The 21,906-nt window shown below is 43.8% G+C and overlaps 1 protein-coding gene across 4 annotated transcripts in view; it reads right to left on the bottom strand.

The window, feature by feature from the left end:
• frmd3 (FERM domain containing 3) overlaps nt 1–21,906 on the bottom strand; it is a 246,935-nt gene that overhangs the window by 73,997 nt on the left and 151,032 nt on the right. The window contains exons 8-12 of one of the 4 annotated variants that reach the window (XM_034170458.1): nt 20,171–20,259; nt 16,660–16,723; nt 16,288–16,323; nt 14,265–14,273; nt 8,301–8,389 (exon numbers count right to left, since the gene is read on the bottom strand). In XM_034170458.1, the coding sequence (XP_034026349.1) occupies nt 8,301–8,389; nt 14,265–14,273; nt 16,288–16,323; nt 16,660–16,723; nt 20,171–20,259 (287 nt within the window). The remainder of the gene's footprint in view (nt 1–8,300; nt 8,390–14,264; nt 14,274–16,287; nt 16,324–16,659; nt 16,724–20,170; nt 20,260–21,906) is intronic. The other 3 variants (XM_034170459.1, XM_034170460.1, XM_034170461.1) reach the window with 3 other exon arrangements.

Here is a 21,906-nt window from a genome sequence, read left to right as displayed (position 1 = left end):
ATACCAACCCCCCCCAACTGTGCCCATGGGCACACAAAAAAAGCTCAAATGACTTAAAGAATTAAAGAATTAAAGAATATGAGCACATTGGGTAAAAATGACAACTATGTACGTATGGAAAATTGGAAAGACACTTGCGTTGTGTTGTGCACTCCTGTCTGCCAGGTGGAATACAGGACCGTGAATATTTATTCAAAATGAATACATTTTGTTGATGTCAGTTTTGTGGGGCTGTAACTTTAGCCTAAACCTCTTGTAAACTCTGTACACTGACTTGTTGGAGCTTCCCTAAAGATTCAGATAAAGTACCTCAGGCTGCCATCTGCTCAGTGTCTCTGAATTAATCCAGCTGGAGTTCATGTAAGGTGGGAGTTATTGTGTGAAAAGACCCCAATTGTTGCTAGGGACTGCCGCCAATATTCCCAACTGTTTCATTTTAGATATGACAAGAGTCATAGCTTACGGCTTGTTGGCAACTTTCAGGGTGTACGAGGACTTGAGAAAGTGAGCTATGCTGACTCTTAGGGTAGCAAAGGAGTCATTTCATTCATTCATTTTCTATCGCGTATCCAGGTCTGCATCGTGGTGGCAGCAGACCAAGCAGCTCATTCCACACTTCCCTATCCTCAGCTAAGTCCTGTAACTCTTCTTTAAAAAAGGGGACCAGAGAGTGTGTTCCAATTACAGAGAAATCACACTTTTCAGCCTCCCTGGGAAACCCTATGCCAAGGTACTAGAGACTAAACTTAGAATGTTAGTTAACCTCAGATTCAGGAGGTGCAATGCGGGTTCTGTCCTGGTTGTGGAACAGCGGACCAGCTCTTTACCCTCGCAAGGATATTAGAGGGGTCTTGGGAGTATGACCAACCACTCTACATGTGTTTTGTGGACTTGGAAAAGGCATATGGGTTCCTCTGGGTATCCTGCCAGGGGTACTACATGAGTATGGGGTACCGGTATCACTGCAACGTGCGATCCGGTCTCCATATGACCAAAGTAGGAGCTCTGTCTTTATTCTCGGCATTACATCGAACCTGTTCCCGGTGGGTGTTGTACTCCGCCAGGGCTGCCCATGGTCATTGATCCTGTTTCTGATGTTCATGGACAGGATTTCAATGCACAGTCAGGGACAGGAGGGTATCCAGTTTGGTGACCTCAGAGTTGTATCTCTGCTTTTTGCGAATGATGTGCAGATGATCCCTCCTGTGGGTTCACCACCTGCAGAGGGGGCCATGGGGGTCGGGTGCAGAGAGGATTGGGTGGCGGTCGAGGGCGGGTGGCCCGGCGGCCCGGTCCATGCTCACAGCCCCTGACGTGGAATGTCACCTCGCTAGGGGGGAAGGAGCCTGAGCTTGTGCGGGAGGTTGAGAGATACCGACTAGAGATAGTCGGGCTCACCTCCATGCACAGCTTGGGCTCTGGTACCCAACTCCTGGAGAGGGGCTGGATGCTTCATTTTTCTGGCGTCGCCCACGGGGAGAGGCGGAGAGCTGGGGTCGCATTGCTTATTGCTCCCCAGCTCAGTCGCCAAGTGTTGGAGTTCACTCCGGTGAACGAGAGGGTCGCGTCCCTACGCCTTCGGGTCGGGGACAGGTCTCTCACCGTTGTTTCGGCCTACGGGCCGAGCAGCAGTGCAGAGTACCCGACCTTCCTGGAGTCTCTGGGAAGGGTACTAGATAGCGCTCCGACTGGGGACTCCATTGTTCTCCTGGGGGATTTCAATGCCCACGTGGGCGGCGACAGTTAGACCTGGAGGGGAGTGATCGGGAAGCACGGCCTCCCCGATCTGAACCCGAGTGGTGTTCAGTTGTTGGACTTCTGTGCTAGTCACAGTTTGTCCATCACGAACACCATGTTCGAGCACAAGGGTGTCCACAAGTGCACGTGGCACCAGGACACCCTGAGCCGGAGGTCGATGATCGACTTTGTAGTCGTATCATCTGACCTTCTGCCACGTGTCTCGGACACTCGGGTGAAGAGAGGGGCAGAGCTGTCGACTGATCACCACCTGGTGGTGAGTTGGATCCGCTGGGAGGGTAGGAAGCCGGTAAGACCTGGCAGGCCCAAACGTATTGTGAGGGTCTGCTGGGAACGACTGGCGGAACCCTCTGTCAGCGAGGTCTTCAACTCCCACCTCCGGGAGAGCTTCTCCCAGATCCCGGGGGAGGTTGGAGACATGGAGTCTGAGTGGACCATGTTCTCCACCTCCATTGTTGATGCGGCTGCTCATAGCTGTGGTCGCAAGGTCTCTGGTGCCTGTCGCGGCGGCAATCCCCGAACCCGGTGGTGGGCACTGGAAGTAAGGGATGCCATCAAGCTGAAGAAGGAGTCCTACTTATCTTTGTTGGTAGGTGGGACCCCAGAGGCAGCTGACAGGTACTGGCAGGCCAAGCGTGCCACAGCCCATGCAGTCGCAGAGGCAAAAACTCGGGTCTGGGAGGAGTTCGGGGAGGCTATGGAGGAGGACTATCGGTCGGCCTCGAAGAGATTCTGGCAAACCGTCCGATGCCTCAGGAGGCGGAAGCAGCTCTCCACCAGCACTGTTTACGGTGCGGGTGGGGAGCTGTTGACCCTGACTGGGGATGTTGTCGGGCGGTGGAAGGAGTACTTCGAGGATCTCCTCAATCCCATCGTCACGTCTTCCGAAGAGAAAGCAGAGACTGGGGACTCGGAGGCGGACTCATCCATTACCCAGGCCGAAGTCACCGAGGTGGTTAGAAAGCTCCTCGGTGGCAAGGCTCCTGGGGTGGATGAAATCCGTCCTGAGTACCTTAAATCTCTGGATGTTGTGGGGCTGTCTTGGCTGACACGCCTCTGCAACATCGCGTGGCGATCGGGGACAGTGCCTATGGATTGGCAGACCGGGGTGGTGGTCCCTCTGTTTAAGAAGGGGGACCGGAGGGTGTGTTCCAACTATAGGGGGATCACACTCCTCAGCCTCCCCGGTAAGGTCTATTCCAGAGTACTGGAGAGGAGAATTCGACCGATGGTTGAACCTCGGATTCAGGAGGAGCAGTGTGGTTTTCGTCCTGGTTGTGGAACACTGGACCAGCTCTACACGCTCCATCGGTTGCTCGAGGGTTCATGGGAGTTTGCCCAACCAGTCCACATGTGTTTTGTGGATCTGGAGAAGGCATTCGACCGTGTCCCTCGGCGCACCCTGTGGGGAGTGCTCCAGGAGTACGGGGTCCGGGGTCCTTTGCTAAGGGCTATCCAGTCCCTGTACGACCGCAGCAGGAGCTTGGTTCGCATTGCCGGTGGTAAGTCAAACCTGTTTCCAGTGCACGTTGGCCTCCGCCAGGGTGGCCCTTTGTCACCGGTTCTGTTCATTATTTTTATGGACAGAATTTCTAGGCGCAGCCAGGGTGTAGAGGGGGTCTGGTTTGGGAACCACAGAATCTTGTCTCTGCTGTTTGTGGACGATGTGGTTCTGTTGGCTTCGTCAAATCAGGACCTTCAGCATGCACTGGGGCGGTTTGCAGCCGAGTGTGAAGCGTCCGGGATGAAAATCAGCACCTCCAAATCCGAGGCCATGGTTCTCGACCAGAAAAAGGTGCTTTGCCCTCTTCAGGTCGTGGAGTGTCCTTGCCTCAAGTGGAGGAGTTTAAGTATCTCGGGGTCTTGTTCACGAGTGAGGGACGGACGGAGCGTGAGATCGATAGACGGATCGGTGCAGCATCTGCAGTGATGCGGTCGCTGTATCGGACCGTCGTGGTGAAGAGAGAGCTGAGTAGGGGGGCAAAGCTCTCGATTTACCGATCGATCTACGTTCCGATCCTCACCTATGGTCATGAGATTTGGCTCATGACCGAAAGAACGAGATCGCGAGTACAAGCGGCCGAGATGAGTTTCCTCCGCAGGGTGGCTGGGCGCTCCCTTAGAGATAGGGTGAGGAGCTCGGTCACTCGGGAGGAGCTCGGAGTCGAGCTGCTGCTCCTCCACGTTGAAAGGAGTCAGTTGAGGTGGCTCGGGCATCTTTTCCGGATGCCCCCTGGACGCCTCGCTGGAGAGGTGTTCCGGGCACGTCCCACTGGGAGGAGGCCCCGGGGAAGACCCAGGACACGCTGGAGGGACTACATCTCTCGGCTGGCTTGGGAACGCCTTGGGGTTCCCCCGGAGGTGCTGGAGGAGGTGTGTGTGGATCGGGAGGTCTGGGCGACTTTGCTTGAGCTGCTGCCCCCGCGACCCGACTCCGGATAAAGCGGAAGAAAATGGATGGATGGATGGATGAATGTGCAGATGATGTGGCAGCATGGTGGCTTAGTGCAGTGATTTTCAACCTTTTTTGAGCCGCGGCACTCTTTTTATATTTACAAAATCCTGCGGCACACCACCAACCAAAATAATATTATAATGCTATTACCTCTGGTTTTGCGCAAAACCCAATTATCGCAATAGAAATTCGATACAGAAAACACCGCATTTCGAAAATCCTCAAGCATTTTGCACTCTGATCTCAAGTAGGGCTGTCAGATTAGGAATTTCTGGAGACGATTAATTGTCAGACAAATAATTGCGATTGACGAATATATTGTCTATTTTTTTTTCTTTTTTCCCCTTCTTTATATTCTACTATTGTAGTATAATTACACAACTCTGGAAGAACGTTTGGCTTCTGTAAGTGGAGAAACTGGGAATGGTGCAACATTTTTATTTTTATCTTCATTTTACATACAGTCCCAACTTTTTCTGATTTGTGGTTGTTTCTGTTGCATTTCTGAAATTGTTTCTCCTCATCAGTCACGCTTTGTGCTTAAACACTGCATTAAGCTCAAGATTGAAGAAATAAATACCTTTGGAAAATAACAGCTGTTAAAGTTCAGAGTTCTCACCTGCTTTTTGTGATCTGTGCGTCTGAACATTGGTTTTTTTTTTGTGGCTCAGTTCATTCATATATTCTCATTTTTTAAAGATATTTGACCATTTATTTCATCTCATGATCTCATAAATTCAGCATACGACGCGCACATGGTGTGAACAGGACGGTAACGGCAGAATCACACCTTTAGAGAATGTTCAGAGAGAAGTAAAGGCAGCTTCATGTTTCCGGTTTGTTAACGTTCACTCGGGTTTACAATCCTCTCTCTGCTCCGTGCTCGCTGCGCACTGAACGTGTCGCGCCTGCATTCAGGAATCTCCCTCACCCACCCCCTCCCTCGCAGTCTGCAGCCTGTTAACTCCACGTGCGCGCACACACACAGGCACTGACACACACACCGACAGCTCCGTATTTTAGACGGCTTTTGAAGGAGACGGCACTGTTTTAATCAGCCATCAGCCTCCTTGTTATTGTCCCGCCTTAAGACGAGAGCGAGGCTGCAGCACGTTTGACATCAGATTCTGAGTCGTTATATGCTTTGTGGATAAAATAAATAATTCACGGTAATCGCGAATATGAAAAATACCCACGGCACCCCTGACGATTGATCACGGCACCCTAGGGTGCCGCGGCACCCCGGTTGAGAATCACTGGCTTAGTGGATAGTACTGCTGCCTCACAGCAAAAAGGTCATGGGCTTGATTGGCCTTTCTTCGATTGGCCCTTGGCCTTTCTGAGTGGACTTTGCAAGTTCTCCCCGTGATTGTGTGGGTTAACTCCGGGTGCTCCGGTTTCTTCCCACATTTAAAGATATGCAGGTGAGGTGGACTAGAAACTTTATAATTGTCCAGGTCTCCTTTGCAAAAGAGATCTAGATCTCAATGGGACTAACCTGGTTAAAACAAAAGTAAATTTAAATTAAATTAAAATTCTGTTGGCTACATGAGGCAGTGACCTCCAATGCACACTGAGCAGGTTTGAGGCTGAGTGTGAAGTAACTGGGACGAGAATCAACACCCCCGGCTCTGCTACCATGGTCCTCCATTGGAAAATAGCGGATTGTCCCCTCTGGGTCAGAGGAGAGTTACTGTTCCACGTGGAGGAGTTTAAGTATCTCTGAGTCTTGTTCACAAAGAAAGGCATCTGGCATAAAATGTGAGCCAAATGTCAATGCAGATCTATAGCAGACCCTGCCAACAAGAATAAAAGATTAGACATCACTACATTATGGTTACTTGTTCCAAATGGTTCTGTCACTTCCACATTGTCCACCAGTGTTTGTTGTCACTAAATTTCCTTTTGAAGACTTGGGTGCCTTCATCAATGAGGAAAGGTTCACTGACCTTGACTTTGCTGACAATGTCTTTGTGGTTCCATGAATACCCTGAATGCAGCATTTGAGAAGCTGATTGAGAAATCAGAGTGTCTGGGTTTCAGAATGTGCTCTACAAATTCTTTATTTTTCAGGACAGTAGCACTGGCAGAGGTTTGCACTCTTGTGACTCCTTTCTAATTTATCATTTAAAACCAGACTCCAGAAGTTCAGCAGTGATTTACCACAGTACAGACCACACTCTGCTTTTTGCCTTTTGCAAACTCAATTCAATCTCATTTGATTTAGGAGCTCTGAAGCTTTTCTGACATCTGAGAAGACGTCCACTACCTTGTCTGTTTCTCAAAGACATTTGAGCTACTGTAGCTCAAAACTCAGTATAGAGGGTGACGCAGAGAGCCTCCTCTGAGGAACCTTTAAACATGTCTACTTTGAAGAATTTTACTCTCAGCAAAAAATAAATAAAAGAAAATTTCTTGAAGAAGGAGGTAAAATCTATTTATAACCAAGGCTATTATTTGAAATGCTCTTAACAACAAATCTATTTCTCGTGACTCCTGAGACCCCACCATCTCTACCTCTGTCTTGCTTGATGGAGACATCAGATATATCAGGTTGAGATCTAATACCTCTCATGGGTGGAGAACACTGTACAACACTGCATCTTAACGACTTGCAGGCAGCAGAGTTTAGGGCGATTCTGTAGATGGATTTACCTCCAAATGATCAAATGAAGAAGGTTATATCTTCCTGTGCAGTTGTGTCACCATGAAATATGAAAAAAGCTGCATTACCAACTCCTACTGGACCCTGAACATGACTCTGAACTTGCTCATATCGTTTCCCGTCAACCTTGAATTCCCCATGATTGCAGACACAATCAGGGTTTAAATCTTCTTCCTCTTGCCATCACCTTCACCCTCTGCTCTTTTCCATTACTGGCACACGTGCTGACGACAGCAGACTGTGCGTTGAGGTCAGCTGCTGGCCTCGGAGCAATCCAGAGACAAGCAGCACAGTGTGATGGAAGAGGACCCCAAATATACAACAAAAAGAGGACAAAAGGTTGAAATGCATAAAGATTAAAATAACAGAAGGCGGCAGTGGTGAATTTAGCTTCAGGTCGTGGTGCCCCTTGTTTATGTTTGTATAACTATGTGCCCTTCATGTTGATTTTATTCCAAAGTTCTGATCTGCAGTCAAGCTTGCCAAGCTTCAGGGAACCAACAGTCAGCATGAGGATCCACTGAGAACTTTGTAAGTTGTCTAGAAATGCCAGTTCATTGAGACGCCGCATGCATGAATTTGCATATGTAACTGAGCATTCAGTTTATGTTGATGTGATGCAGAAGGGAAATAGTTTTTCAGACTGGAACTAATTTGACACAAAAATCAAGACTATACAACCTCTTCAAAAATCTGTTTTTTCGTGAGTTGCATATTTCATGGGCAGCTGTAGGGTAGGGCTTGATAAAGCTGTAGCCACCCTCGCATGTCAGTAGCCCCACTATAAACCCTATTAGTCATTCAAAATCTTGTTTCTAGCCTCAGTCTCTCAGTTCCACAACCATTCACTGACTGACTGGTCACTGATCCACTCCTTTAGCTTTCCATGGCACCCATGAGATACTGTTTGTGCACTGCACAGGGATCAATTAAGAAAGTTCATGCTACTCATATAATGCAATTAAAATTATTATTTTTCAGTTTTACTTTGGTATACAGCATGGAGAAGAATATCAGTCTTGACCCTGAGTGTGTCATTTGTTGTTAGCTTTGTATGTTTATTATTGTTTTGGCTGTAACTTTTCCAAAATTTGCCAGAGTCATTGTTTGTATGGGTAAATTAACAAAGTGTGTGTAGCAGGGATTAAAATTCACTTTAAATTGGTAATTCTGTTGACCTACCACTAAAGAAACATCTCCACCTTCTGGGGTCACGACCCAAAAAAGGGGGGGAGCAACCTGATTTGGGTTTCTTTGCAGACAAAACAATGAAATGGTGTTTTCATTGTGGCATAACTGTCAATCAGCTCATGAGTTACACTTTCCTTTTGTGTGTGTGTGTGTGTGTGTGAGAGAGTTTGCTTGTGTGTGTGCATGCACAAGTGTACGTGTGCATGTGTGTGTGTGTGTATTTAGACACACTTGTAAAATGCTTGATTCTCCACACCGCACTTCCATAAATGTTTGCATGCTGCAGGGGTCGAAGTGTGGAACGTCAACACCAGTTTCTTCTGCTCACAAAAGGACATGGAGAAAGAGAGGGTTGGGGAGGGGGGGACATTAGCAAAGAATTGTGCATTAGGACAAGAGAGGTGGCAAATTGTTGAACATGATGAGAGGAAGCAGTGCAAAACACTGACCCAAAACTGTAAGCGTTGCAAGATATAAGAGAGATCTACTGATTTTCCTTCTGCTTTCAGCAGTAAAAGGGCTGAAGACAGCAGAGCACAGACATTTGTGGTGTAGGAGGAGGCGTTTTTCCAGTAAATTCAGATTTCAATTGTGTGTGTCTGGAAATATGAGAAGCCAGATCAATCTGACTAAGGGATGAATGAGAGCGAAACAGAGAGATGGGGGGGCTGGGATGTTGGGGTCTGTGGAGAGATCAATAATATAGGAACGACTTACCATTTGATGGTAAGAAGACCTGTGTCACATCCTAATTTTACTGGAGGATTGTAAGCTTTAATTGTAAACTGCTGTGCAGACCTGAATGCAGATTGTCTGTACAGCTGTTCTGAGCCGGTTTGTGTTCAGCTATATTGCTCAACGCCCCATCACTTTCACACATCAGATCATATATGACAAATATCTAGTTTGCAAAGTGACTACACATGACAAAGAAGTGCAGCTGTGGTCATTTATGTGACTGCAGGCATGTCAGGCTGCTAGAATTGTGTGCAAAATTATGGTCACCACTGTCTCACCATTAAAGTCAATTCTTTGATATACACGCTCCCTCAAAACTTGCAAAATCTGTTGCATTGTACTGTGTGAGAAAACTGAACATTATACAGTGGCCTTTTATTGTGGCCAGCCTAAGGTACACCTGTGCAATAATCATGCTGTCTGATCAGCATCTTGATATCCCACACCTAAATCAAATTAATTTTATTTATATAGCGCCAAATCACAACAAATAGTTGCCCCAAGGCGCTTCGCACCTGTGAAGTGGGATGGATTATTTCGGCAAAGAAAAGTGCTCACTAACACATTTTAGACAGGTTTGTGAACAATATTTGGGAGAAATAGGTCTTTTGTATGTAGAAAATGTTTTAGATCTTTGAGTTCACCTCACAAAAAATGGGAGCAAAAACAAATGTGTTGTGTTTATATTTTTGTTCAGTATATATTGCTGTTTTTTTTTTAATCAGTATACATGCTGTTTATTTAGTTATTTATGGTGTGCACTATACACATGTGTAACAGACACTGCACAAACACCACAGCAAAGCAGATGGCTGAGGTCCATCAGGACTAAAACCTCAAGCTTCTTTCTATCTGCAGATAGACTAATAAATAATGCCAGAGACCCCCATTTACCCTGCCTCCTACCCCCTCCCCCTCCCCACACCTCCAAAAAGTACAGACTGGTCATCCCTGCACTGAAGGGTACTGTACACCTGCACACCAAGCATATGTTTTTGCACAGTCCCATCCCATTATGTTATATTTATTTAACAGTGAACATAGTCTTGCCTATTTGACTATTTTACTCTTTAACTTTTTCCAGAAATATTTTTTTCCTTTTCTTTTTATTGTTGTTGTTTGTGCAGCAATTCCTTGTATGTGAGAACATATTTGGCAATAAATTTGATTCTGATTCTGAAAATCACATCTTAACTTCCTATTTTAGAATACATACATGCAAAAAATATTCAAGAGTTGTGGCACACACTGATGGATTGAGTAAACTGATTACAATGGGTTTAATTAATTATTTGCCTGGATGCAAAAATCATCTAATGCCTTGGTTTTCTGTGGATTTCAGGCTCAGATGGAAGAAGTGGACAACCACCGACTGCTGGTGTGCAGTGCTTCTGAATGCGAAGAGAAGATAGATACTATGGATCAAACTGCCTTCACGTGTCAGCAATCAGAGACAGGACAAACTGGATGTTCCATTGCTTTCAGTGAGAGGCTGAGGCTGTCACAAATGGATGTTGTTTAATTGTTATCAAGGAGAAAAACAGACCAATTATTTAAGTGCAGAGAGTTGCCTGGTTTTTAACAGGTAGGAATAATCTACATGATATTTCAGAAAGGAATTAATTTATGATCTCACAAAAAGTTAAGTTTTTAAGCTGCCATTAGAGCCAATGTTTCCTGTTTTAATATCATGCTCTGCAAAATGTTTCAATGAAGTAAATTATTATGCTTGTCATTATCACTGAAAAGGGACTGTGCCTCACATCACGTCCTGCAGTTTTCTACTGCAGATGGAATTCTGCTGTAATGGTTTTTCTGCTGCTGACATGAGAAAGCAACTTAACATCAACTGGACATCCACTGGCAAGCTACAAAAAAGTACAGGACAAAACAAACGTGCAACCATCAGGAAAATTGACTGTCTGATGTCCACTCAAAGTTTTGAGCATGTACATAACTGTCCAACAGACTGGCCAGACATCAAGTGACAAGGAACACATGAAAAGGATTTGTAGAAGACAAAAATTCATTTGTGAAGAAATCAGGCATTTTATTGAAATAGGCATTCCAAAGAACATAATACTGGCCGTGCTTCTGCATCAGCCAGAGTTTTGTGTTCAGCAAGTGATTCAGTTTTGGACAGAATTGATCAAATATCAAGGCCACACAGAACCTTATACTATAGCATAAATGACTTACAAAGAAATTATTTTCATTAATCTATGACAACCATGTAAAGGGTGTTGCACTCTGTAAGTGTGTATTCTTGTTTATTTTTTATGTTATTTGGTGTCATGGCTGAAGAAACACTGCTTTTTCCAAGAAGTCACACAGCAAGCTTCACAGTCTGGAAAACGTGGCTCTGCTAAAGTATTTCAGGCCTTCGGGCAATGAGAGAATCCATACTGTGCAATCATTTGGTCACAACAAAAAATTCATAAGAGTAAATCTTGAAAAATGCACAGACAACACACAGACACAAGTGAGGAAATCCAAGTTGATCATGAGGCAGTTTTATCACAGACACACTAACATGGAATTGTCAGAGCTTTGTGCATTAAACATCCAAAAATGACATAACTGCTGTACATGTTGGTCTGGATCCATAGAGACCTAGACTTGGTGGATTATACTAGAATATATTTTTAGACATAAGTCACACATCAAAAAATATCATTAAAGGCCCCTTCACATAGTACGAATAAGTACAAATCCGTGTCAATCATGGTGGAACAGCTCATATGAGCGAACTACAAAAACATAGAGCTGATGGGCAGGTGTGAACAATCCCGCTGTGATGGTTTTGTGCACGCTCATGCATGATGCCATCGTTTGCACGAAACTGTTGCAGCGGGAACACAGTGCGAGCAGCTGGGACGTGTTGCACCACATCGTGCCGCTGATGTGGAGAAAAATAAAATAAAAGCCAGCTGTATAATTAGTGAATATAACGGGGTTGATATAAATAATAAATAAAAGGGGACGCAATACAGAGCCCCACAGTTAAATAACCCTGGTTAAATAAAAAAAATAAACGCCGGGCCCACGCGCGTGTCCTGTCAGACAGACATGACATTCAGATCACCTGCCACGTGTCCACATGAACTGGTGGTCCGTTTCAGCTGGGACAGCCTGTCAATGTGACAGCCCATTGCAAAAGCGATATATGTTTTTATGTATTTCCACGTGAGGACAGCAAGCACACATGCGAGTGTCCATCAAAACACGGTACATGTTCTCCAGCTGTGACGTTCAGGACCAGAGATGTCAACAGCTGCTGCTGTTGGCAGCCAGCCATGCCCCCTGTCCGTTCAGCGCACAGACCAAGGTGTCACTCTGTGATCAGATTTGAGGCACCTCGTCTGTGGGAGGGAGCAGGCACTCTGGCACACCACATGTGTACCTAGCAACTTCACAGTCATTGGGGCACTTGGACAGATTTCACATCCAGCTCGAAAGTGATTGTCTGCTGACTGTTTTCGTGCTAACAGCGCGAATGGACACACATTTTCTAAGTGCCAAACGAGCGGTGTTAGATGTTCATGTGTGTCACCTGGAATTTGGCCGACACCTGCCGCGAGAGGGATGGAATGGGCTCTCACAGGACACACACTGTCTTTCAGCCACTGGTGTGCGCAAATAGTTGTAGCAACAGGTGTATGAGGCATTAGAGGCAGCTACAATTTTACACGTACTGCATACGATTCCTGCTTCATGTGCAATTCGGCCACATTCGTACTATGTGTGAAGGAGCCCTTAATCTTGTACATAATCTGACTATAATTTCAAGAATATTTGTGTTTCTTCCACTACTCTTCAGAGGTGTTGGGCCAATTTCCACTGAACATGCTGGGTGACCCCAGAATTTGGATTTGTCATGTCTGTTGGTTCCTCCCAGGTCCTTTAGTTGACAGCGGGACAGTACTGTAATCATTTTACAGTAAATAACTGTTGTATGTTACAGTCAGCTGATTTGCATCAAACTTGGCACCCATATGGAGATGAGTTCCAGATACCCCAATAAGGTCAATTTTGCCAAAGGTCAATCATTGGGGTCAAAGTCAAGTCTGCCAATCTGTTTACTGGCCTACTCCTCCAAGGTCCTTTTAGCCAAATTTGATACGTCATTGAACATTAGCCTCATTAGCATCAAAACTACCATTACAAAACATTTTTCCTGTCCATGGCTGATGATGAGACCCTGATTCATGCTTTTGTTTGTTCTAGAATAGATTATTGTAATGTTCTATTTTCAGGGTTACCAAAGTCCAGCATTAGGGGTCTTCAGCTGGTTCAGAACGTTGCCGCCAGACTTCTGACACGTAGCAGAAGATCTGAACATACCACACCCATTTTGGCATCTTTGCACTGGCTCCCTGTCTCTGTGAGAGCAGGTTTTAAGGTTTTGCTATTGACTTATAAGGTTGTTCAAGGACTGGCGCCATCTTATCTGGCTGATCTGGTGGAACTCTACGTGCCGGCCCGGACTTTGCGGTCGCAGGATGAGGGACTTCTCTGTGTTCCCAGGGTGAAGAAGAAGTCAGCAGGTCAAAGAGCCTTTTCGTATTGTGCACCCACCCTGTGGAACAGTCTTCCTGCGACTGTGAGGCAGTCTGAGTCCCTGGACATTTTTAAGTCAAGACTCAAAACCTATTTTTATTCTCTTTCTTATGAATAGTTTTTATTTTTATTTGTTTTATTCTTTTACTTCTGTTTTTATTTATGTATTTGACATTTTTTTATTCATTTTTAATTATTTATTAAATTTTATGTTGACTTGTTTTATGTAAGGCGCCTTGAGATGGCTTTTGCTGTGATTTGGCGCATTATAAGCTAATTAAATTAAATTAATTTTTTTTTTTTTTTGGTAAAGGTCAAGGAATTTAATTTTCAATTTGATTTGGACCAAATGTGGCACAAATGTTGGTGGATTCAAGATTTGGCCTGGCAAGGTCAGCCAGGGGTCAAAGTCACTGAGGTCAAATGTCACATTTCTATTGCTATTATTGTCTTCATGAACACAGATGATATTACTTCATAAAAACTGAAACATGCAATGACCACGGCATACAGCCAAGATGATGTTTATTCAATAAGGTGGAAATGAATTATTCATCTAGTTTATATCTGGACTGTTGTCTTCCAGTGGAGGTTTGTGTTCCAATAAGGGCTCTTATAGTTTTGATAATGCAGCTGTGGGGACATGTTTACAGGACACAGACATGAAAAGAAACCACAGAACAGGCAGGACCTGTGGACAGAATGTAATGCACTGGTTGCAAATTAAAACAGGAAAGATGTGTTCACAACAAAACATCACAGAGGAAGGAACAACTACAGTACAATAATAAAAACCAATAAATACAGCAAAAGAAAGGTTCCTGTACTCATGAGCGGGACTGTAGGTATCAAAATTGGGATCTGAATACATCTGTTTTTGATTTATATTTTACTCACCAGTGATGACTATGTACACAGACAGAGAGGAGAGACAGAAACACAAAGATAAAACTACATCTTCAGCCACTCATGAAACAAACAAGGCAACAAATTAAGCAGAGATGACAGTGCTGCAAAAGCTCATGTGATGAACAGTCACCGTATGATTGATTGTTTGAATGACATTTATTGTCTGTTTTATAGATTGAGGAATTGGTGATTACATCAATAGGAGTCATTTGAGCAATTTTTAGGTTATGACAGACAGCATACGAGTGTTTTGTGGGTTTTTGTTTGTTTTATTTAAAGGTGTAGCCCCTTCAATTCTTCACAAAATAAACAAAATTAACTTTGTGTTGAAATCTATTCATTCTAAAGTACTATTATTTTTGTGGTATGAAATTACAGCTAATTTTTGCAGTTAAATATTTATTTTGAGGGGATTCCATTGCAAATATTAAAGGATTATTAACTGAGCGCGAGGTCTGTACAGAAAAATATCAGACCTGCGCTCAGTCCATGCAAAAAAAGACAGAGGTCTAATATTCCCGTACAGACCGAGCAAGCAAGGTTAATAATTTGTTTATTATATGGCTGTTCTGAGGTGTGTTTTCATCTTGTTGGTCTTCATTTTGCATGTGCACTTCAAGCTCGTTTGCTGTTAATTCCTCCAATTCTATCTCGTCAGTGTAATAAAATAAAAAAATAGAATGGTCCTCTTTGTCGCTCATAATTTATTTGTTCGCTTTTTGTTTTGTTTTATTTCCTGCCATGAAAATTGTAAGCAAAGTCGGAAATCTGATACGTGATCTGGACCTGTTGTCATGGTAACAGTCTGATATGGGAAAATATCAGACCGCAAATCAGCCAATCAGAGTGCATGTACTGTCATAGCCGTATAATAAAATGATTTCACACCATGAGATCTTGCAGACATGAAAGAGGAAGTGCATGTTTGCAGTTTATGTTGCCTCTGACTTCCTACTTGGAAAAATACAGAATAAAATGATAGTCTCCCCGTTGACTGACTTGTTTTAGCAAACCAAACAATAACATTGTAACGATAACTAAGTTAGTATTGACAACTGGCACAGTTGTGTGACTGTCTTTTTCCTGTCCAGCATATATCCAGCCACATTTTATCACAACAGAAGGTATGTTTCTGTATTTTAATCAATGTGGGTGAAAATCTTAAACTGTTTCCACACAAGCTAAATTTTTATTATATTGCTGATATACAGCCCTCCACACACCCGTTGGTATTTCACACATTTTAATTTGTTTATGTCATTATCATCATTATGTTCATGTATCCTGACTTGTCTGAAGAAAACTGTCAATTAAACTGATTATTTACACATATTATACCAAAGTGTTCCATTACTTATGCAACCCATCATCTTGGCTGTTATATTTTTAATTAATTTATATATATATATATATAGAGCTTTGCTTTTAAGTTTAAGGAAGATCATTTTAGACATTTTTATATTGCGAAGCCTAATTTACTTTTTGTATTTGAAATGACATAAATTAAAATGAGTAAAATACTAAGGGGCCCAGTACTTTTGGAGGGCACTGTAAGATTTCGAATCCTTCAACTCAATACTAACAAATAAAATTACAGTGGCATCAAACAAAATTCTTTTTCTGATTTAAATAGAAAAAAATCATAAGGGACTACATCTTTAAATGCAAAAGGTGGTGATTAAGGCAAGACATAGACAAACGTGAGAGTCAGCCGCGGTAGCATTTGCAAAATAAAAATATGCACATGTGAAGAAGCTGCAGAGACTTAACAGCAGCTCTGATGACAAATCTCGAGCACAGTGATGAAACATCTGTCCCAAATCCAAGACACCCGCTCCAATTCCATAATTTGTCGCCTGTCTCCATTTCAAATCAATGACTGATAATGCATATCTGTGAGAGATTTTATTTAAGATTTGCATGTAATAGTTTCAGTTTAAAGAAGGAATCTTGCATTTGGGCCACAGTCTACACATGATGCAAGTGAGGAGGTCAGTATTAAGACACCCACCATCCTGTTACAGTGAATCCTGCCTGTTAAGGAGATCTGAAACAGCGACACACATATAGAGTGTGTGTGTGTGTGTGATGGTGGACAAGATTACAAAGACAAAGCGTTCAGGTTCATAGCACATTTATCTGAAGTAACATCATACAGATGAGGAAATGAAAAGAAAGAAAGAAGAAATAAGATCAGATCTGCTTCCTTCTCCAGAAGCACACCACAAATGTTTGAGATTTTGTTTTTACTACTTGACCTGATGATGATTTTGGAGCCGTACAGACAACAGAATTCATCATCATGACAGAGGAACAGCACAGTATGTTTCATTCTTTTTAACATTTTGAGGGTACATTGCATACAGGATGATGCTGCTCTTACCTCTTTCTGAATCCCGATGACATAAAAGGTTTTCCCTTCAAACTTCAGCTTGCTGACGTCAGCCCTGCAGACAACCTCAGCATTACAAAAGTGTTTACACTACTGGGAAGAAAATAAGATGAATGATGAATTTGATTTACCACTGATAATTCTGAAGAATATTTATATTTTGGAATCAGCATCAAGTATCAAAATGCATTCACTCTTCAAGATATGGTCCATAGCGATATCTTGTTTATACCCCCATCACACTAGAAGCCGAATGAGCCCGAATCCTGTCTGAATGAAAATTCGACCCACATCCGGGAGGTGTTGAGGTGCATTTGCAGCTGTCAGACAGCATTCTGGGTGCAGTGTAAACAGTCGTGCAGCCGCCTCGAATGCACATGTTCAAAACAGCCGTGGTGCAGTCGAAGTGGAAAAACTATCGAAGTGCCACAGTCTGACTGCATACTAAACAATCAGACAGCTTGAACAACGGCATTCGTGACATTCGATCGTGTTCAGGGGGACGTTCAGCATGTTTCCGCCACGGCCAAATGTCCTGAATGTGCCTGAATGCACCACAAGTGCACAAGTGCTGCTGGATTATATCCTGCTGAACCGCAATCATACAGCTTGTAAGTCAATTTAATTTATTTCACTTATGTAGCGCCAAATCACGACAAAGTTGCCTCAAGGTGCTTCACACAAGTAAGGTCTAACCTTACCAGTAAGGTTAGCTCTTAAGTGCATTCTTATTGTTCTTACTGCAATCTGGCAGCTGTCCAGGTACTATTACAGTGTTCCATCTACATTTGTACCGCGTTCGGAGGCTCATACGCGTGACACTTGCACAAATCAGTCAGGGCGAGTCGGAGCACAGTCTGGGTATTTGGACTGCTGTCCTCTGCAATTCTTACTCCCCGCAGATGTGGCATGAATCCTGTTTTTTTCATTCCTACTACCAAGTTTCTCTGTGATCAAAGCCATACACACATATATGCACACAGAGCTTTTTGTCTTTTCTGCATTCTGCTACAAGTACGTGCTTTTATTTTTACACACCCACATACAGAGACAATGGCAGAAGACATCAAATGCACTACACTTCTCACTCATGGTAACAGCAACATGACACTTAACTAAACTGACTAAACCAACTGAACTACAAAAACACAATCAATAACACTAACAACACTGTTAAACTAACATGAAACATAATAACATTTAAAACCCCAAACTCCCAAGGTGCATTGTAGCACAACGTCCATTGTTCACTGCTGTCAGCTATTATCGCCAATTTCTCAAAAAAATATTACTCCCTTAGTCCCATCAACTTTCTGTTTTTGCAGTGTTCATCCTTGACCCAAAATACATAAGCATACCCAACGGCAAATGTCAGCTCTCCCCAGTTTGTCTGTGCTCTAAGGGATACACACGCATGCACACAGAGACCACTTGGCTGTTATAATATAGATTAGCACTTATTGTGTTAGAATTTTTCTTTAACAAACTGGAATATATAGACTCATTTATCTGTTTACCAACTGCATTTTACAGGGTGCATGCCTTCCAAAGTCTAAGAATTAGTATCAAAGTGTCATGCGTCCTTCTGGGAAATCTTTATATTTCATTTTACCGTGAGCCTACAAGAAGAATGTTCTTTTATTTACTCTTATTATAAATAAAAGTGTATCTGCTTTCAGCGCACAACCTGCTACTTCTCAACATCTCCCTCAGAATTTGTTATCTCATAAATGGAACAGTTTTGCTGACCTGTTATTAAAAAATTAAAAATTAAAAATTAAAATAAAAAAAAATCACCAGCACTTTAGTTTTGCTGTTCCATTGCTGTTAAATGCTTTTGTTGAATTTAATGTATTCATTTTATTGTGTTGTCTGCTTGTGTATGTGTGAGCTGCACAATGGCAATTAAGTTTTCCCTTGGGGATTAAAGTTTTTTAATCTAATATAGAGAGGAGTAATATCATCAGTGTCAAAGGTTAAAACAGAAATTTAGGGTTCTTTTCAGAAAAATGTAGTTTGATCAAACAGAGACTTGAGGTCTCTGAGTACTTTAAAGCCAGCATCCGCTCGCTATAGCCCCGGTAGTTAAATTACAGTGAGGTGTGATTGTATTAAGCCCAGGTTACACACAGACAGTTTTGTCCGTGGGTAGTACGTAGACCGAAGTTCGCGGTAGTTCCGGCTGTTTCGCGGTGGAAAGGGGCGGAGCATTTCGCCTGCGTTTTGAGCGCCGTACTAGTTGCAAATATGTGGATAAAACGCCGCTAAATCCGCCGAATAAAGCGGAATTTTGATGCCGTAGCATCCGGCACACGTCACGCAACGGGAGTTAATACTCAGTTCTATCCTTTACAATCGCAGGTTAAGACGCGCGTGAAAACGGCTGTGTTCTGCTGCCGCCGATAATGCCCTGTGTACCGCTGGATTTATCCAGGCAAATCCTGCGTTACTCCAGGAACTTTTGCTTATAGGCACCGCCCCCAGAGTATAATAGGCTGAAGCAGCTGTCAGTGCATGGGGAGGGAGTGACAGGGAGCTCATCTCTCAGCCTTTTCTTTTCTCTCCTTTTTCTCCTCCTCAACGTGTTGCTCGTCTGTACCACAGGACTACCCTCTGCTTCTGAACCAGACCTCTTGGTAAGTCAATTTTATTTTAGGAGGTATACTGGAGCTTCTCTGCAAAAATATCTGGAGCTGGCCGCGAGTGAAAGACCTGCATGCAGCGCGCTAGCGTTTTTATACTGACCGCCGCCTATCGGCCGTTTGGAACACCATTAACCGGGAGGTGGCGTTTAGAACAGCGTACTGTCCGCTAGCGCCGCCGTTTTGTCTGCCTCTGTTGCCGGTTAAAACGCCTTTGAGGACGCCGATGTGGGCTCTATCGTTGTTGTATCCCTAACCGTACAACGCCGGCCGCCAATTACGGCGGTGTAAACTGCGACACTACAGGAAGGGGCAGGATGACACGGTGATTAAAAAGTATCAAACGTCGTTGTTCGCGTTGTCTCCGTCATCAGGCCACTTCTCCGGGAGCGCTCCCGGAATTATTCGACATGTTGAATAATTTTTTCGACGATTCCCGGTGAAGCCGGAACCAAACCACGCCCCCGTGCGCCGGCGTTAACTACGGCGTTTGATCCATAAAACGGCCCGGAGGGGGCAAAGACTCTGCCGGGACGCTTCCGGGAGAGTTTACCGTCTATGTGTAAATGGGACTTTAGCTTCAAAAGTTAAAAGGGTTGTTTCCTGTCATTTTCAGAAAAAAAAAGTTTCACTGGAGTAAATATAAACTTGAGGTCACTGAGCCTATGCAAACTTGTATATTGCAAATACGTTGATATCAAAATTAAGACTGAACTACTGGATCCACAACAAATGCATAGAGGACAAGTGGAATACAGTACAAAATGCATAATTTTATATTTTTTTAATTTCCAAATTACCCCTTCAATTAGTCAGGTTATGATTTAGTTGGATCTATAAGTGGCTCCTGCAATACGTACCATTTGAGGAGGTGGATCCTCTTATTTCCTTGGAAAACCACAAAACCTGTGGCTGTAAACCCAAGAAAGGCCGTGGCACCTGTGAAGTCCTGAATACACACACACACACACACACACACACACACACACACACACACACACACACACACACACACACACACACACACACACACACACACACACAGCAAAACAAAGTGAGAGGCACGACTGTGAATTATGGGGAAACAGCCTGCTGTGAGATCACCTGTATGATACAGGTGATCTCACAGCAGGGAGGCAAGTGGGCTAACAGCAATCTCCATGGCAACAGCCAACATCAGCCTCCCAGCGTGACGTCACTGACATCTAGCCTCAAAACAAAAGGTATACGTACATTCATTCATTTTCTATACCAGTTAAAGGTCATGAAGGGGGGAACCTAGAGCCTGTCCCAGAGATCATTTGGTAACAGATGGGGTATACCCTGGACAGGATGCCAGTCTATCGCAGGGCCGCACATAGACACACAAACACATTCACACTCTCACTCATAACTATATTCAATTTAAAGTGTCCAATTCACATGTCCAGGAGTGGGAGGAAGCCGGAGCACCAACGCAAACACAGGTAGAACATGCAAATTCCACACAAGGAAGCAATCCCAAAACCTTAAAAAGGTATTCAGTAAAATAAAATTGTTGGTTGCACCACGACCCGCAATAGGGCAGTGCAGTCTCATATGAACCCCTGCAGGACGCATTGGCACGAGGAATTGCGTGGCAGCAGGGATCAAATGTGTGCATTGTGCAAGTGTCAAGGTGCCTTTAGAATGGCCTAAGCTGTGGGTCACCCCTCTGAATTGTGTCTGCTTGAAGTTTCTTCCTCAAAAAAAAAAAAAAAAATGCCAGAGGCAGTTTTTCCTTCGTACTGTCATCGATGTACTTGCAGAATGGGCTTGGTGATGTTAGTTCTTACCCATGTGAAGTGCCTTGGGGCGACTTGTTGCAATTTTGCATGATAGCATAAATACTAATTGGATTGAATTGAAAAGAAAAACTTCTTTATGTGGAAACCATATGTAAGATGAACCCTGAACCCTGACCCTGAACCATCCCTTAGTTATGCTGCTATAGACTTAGACTGCTGGGGGGTTCCCATGATGCACTGAGTGTTTCTTTCTCTTTTTGCTCTGTATGCACCACTCTGCATTTAATCATTAGTGATTGATCTCTGCTCCCCTCCACAGCATGTCTTTTTCCTGGTTCTCTCCCTCAGCCCCAACCAGTCCCAGCAGAAGACTGCCCCTCCCTGAGCCTGGTTCTGCTGGAGGTTTCTTCCTGTTAAAAGGGAGTTTTTCCTTCCCACTGTCGCCAAGTGCTTGCTCACAGGGGGTCGTTTTGACCGTTGGGGTTTTTACGTAATTATTGTATGGCCTTGCCTTACAATATAAAGCGCCTTGGGGCAACTGTTTGTTGTGATTTGACGCTATATAAATAAAATTGATTGATTGATGATGAGTAGACGTTCTTGCCAGTCTCCCACAGTGATGCTGTCTTATCTGTGCTATTTCCTTCCCCTGTTGGTGCATCTCTCTTTATGTTTGTTTTTTACTAATTCTCTTACTTCCACTCTGATGCCTTTCTTCCCAGACTACACAAGGCTGCAGACATGGATACAGCAGCCATTTTCACAAAACCAAATGCAAAACAGTCCCACTGATAAGACTGAAGCAGATAAAGGTGGCTGTCAGTACCAAC

This window comes from Thalassophryne amazonica, chromosome 5 (genome assembly GCF_902500255.1).
Source record: "Thalassophryne amazonica chromosome 5, fThaAma1.1, whole genome shotgun sequence".
In the NCBI taxonomy this organism is placed as follows: Eukaryota; Metazoa; Chordata; class Actinopteri; order Batrachoidiformes; family Batrachoididae; genus Thalassophryne; species Thalassophryne amazonica.
This window is presented reverse-complemented; position numbering and strand designations above follow the sequence as displayed.